Source organism: Solanum dulcamara, chromosome 3, assembly GCF_947179165.1.
Source record: "Solanum dulcamara chromosome 3, daSolDulc1.2, whole genome shotgun sequence".
Lineage (NCBI taxonomy): Eukaryota > Viridiplantae > Streptophyta > Magnoliopsida > Solanales > Solanaceae > Solanum > Solanum dulcamara.
In genome coordinates, this window is record NC_077239.1 from 47,583,769 (window position 1) to 47,585,329 (window position 1,561).

The window sequence follows — 1,561 nt, forward strand, 5'->3', positions numbered from 1 at the left end:
TAAGTATATAATACAATGGAAATCAAGAACACAACATGATTAATGTAATATATAGCATATGCATGCGCAGAAAGGAGAGAGCTACATCGATGTTTACATATGAAATGAAATAATTAATATATCACAAACCCTAAATCAAGGCCATTGATGACAATTCTTCGAAGAACAATATTAACAAGAAGAAAGAAAAATAAAAAGATGAAAAAGTCATACATGCACCCAACTGTATTAATTGATCAAACTATTTAGGAGGTAAGTCGTATATTAGCTCCAACAAGTTTAATATCTCATATACAAAAGGCTAGCTGGCTGATTCCTGACTCTTTTGTATCTATGTACGTTGTACATTTTTCAAATATATACCATGCATTTCCGAGCGGAGTTATGTCAACTTGAGCTCAAAGAAGCAAATCCGCCACGTTTCATCATTTGTCTAAATTCCTTGTAATCAACCCTTCCATCACCATCCACATCAACTTTCATAATCATTCTCTTGCAATCTTCTAGTGTTTTTCCCTGTTTCAAACCCAACGATGACAAAACGGATCTCAATTCCTCCACCGTGATAAATCCATCACCGTTTTGGTCAAACACGTTGAAAGCTTCTCTCATGTCTTCTTCTTCGTCCCTTTCGTCCATTATCGACTGATACAATGTACCAAACTCCTCCATGTCTACAAATCCGTCTCTGTTAATATCTATCTTATCAATCATTTGCACCAGTTCCATGTCAGGAATGTAAATTCCCAAATTCTGCAACGAATCGCTAAGCTCCTTCCTCGTAATTTTTCCGTCCCCATTTCGATCGAACATATGAAAAACTCTACGTATCTCTGCTGGATCCATTTCTCCTAATTATTTTGATGAAACAATTTTATTGTTTCTTTTGAAAAATGTTAATTCTAAAAAAATAAAAAAGGCCGAAAGAGAAAGAGTCGCTGTAAATTTGTGATAACATAAAAACCTTTAAAGGGACAAATGATTTAGAGTAGATACTAATATATCAAGAAAGAAAGAAACAAAAAAAGTAGAGAAATTGAAGGATGATTTTGAGGATATCCACTAATATCGTTGGATCACTGATTTAGACCTTGTTAGGATTTGAGGTTTTCCTTATAAGATAATATCCAGGTAAATTCAGAATATATATTTCAAATCTCTCTCCTTCGATCTTCTTGTTCTAATCAATCTAACTACTTATATCATATATATTAATATAAAAGTACAATTAAGATATATGACAAAGATGCAATATATATGAGCTGGAAAAATTGTAAAGATTAGAAAGAGTGTGATGATGGAAGAAAATTAGTCATTTAGTATGAGATATAACATATAATAATCTCAAGATAAAATGCACGATTATTTTATCATATGTTCGGTTGATGTATTAGGTAGTTCTTGGTTTATTTATTCCATCATTTATACCATAGTGATAAAATAAGTTATTTCATATACATGATAAGACTTGACACACCTCAAAAACTAATTAGAAATGTTGTTTGAGTAATATTTCTCTTATTAATTATTTAATTTTTATCTATATATGTGTCTCTCAATT

The 1,561-nt window shown here is 31.2% G+C and overlaps 1 protein-coding gene across 1 annotated transcript; it reads right to left on the bottom strand.

Moving 5' to 3' along the window:
- Positions 1-387: 387 nt before the first annotated feature.
- Positions 388-846, bottom strand: LOC129881639 (calmodulin-like protein 3). The gene has a single exon (XM_055955775.1). The coding sequence runs from the start codon at positions 844-846 to the stop codon at positions 388-390; it is 459 nt and encodes a 152-aa protein (XP_055811750.1).
- Between the last annotated feature and the right edge of the window lie 715 nt (positions 847-1,561).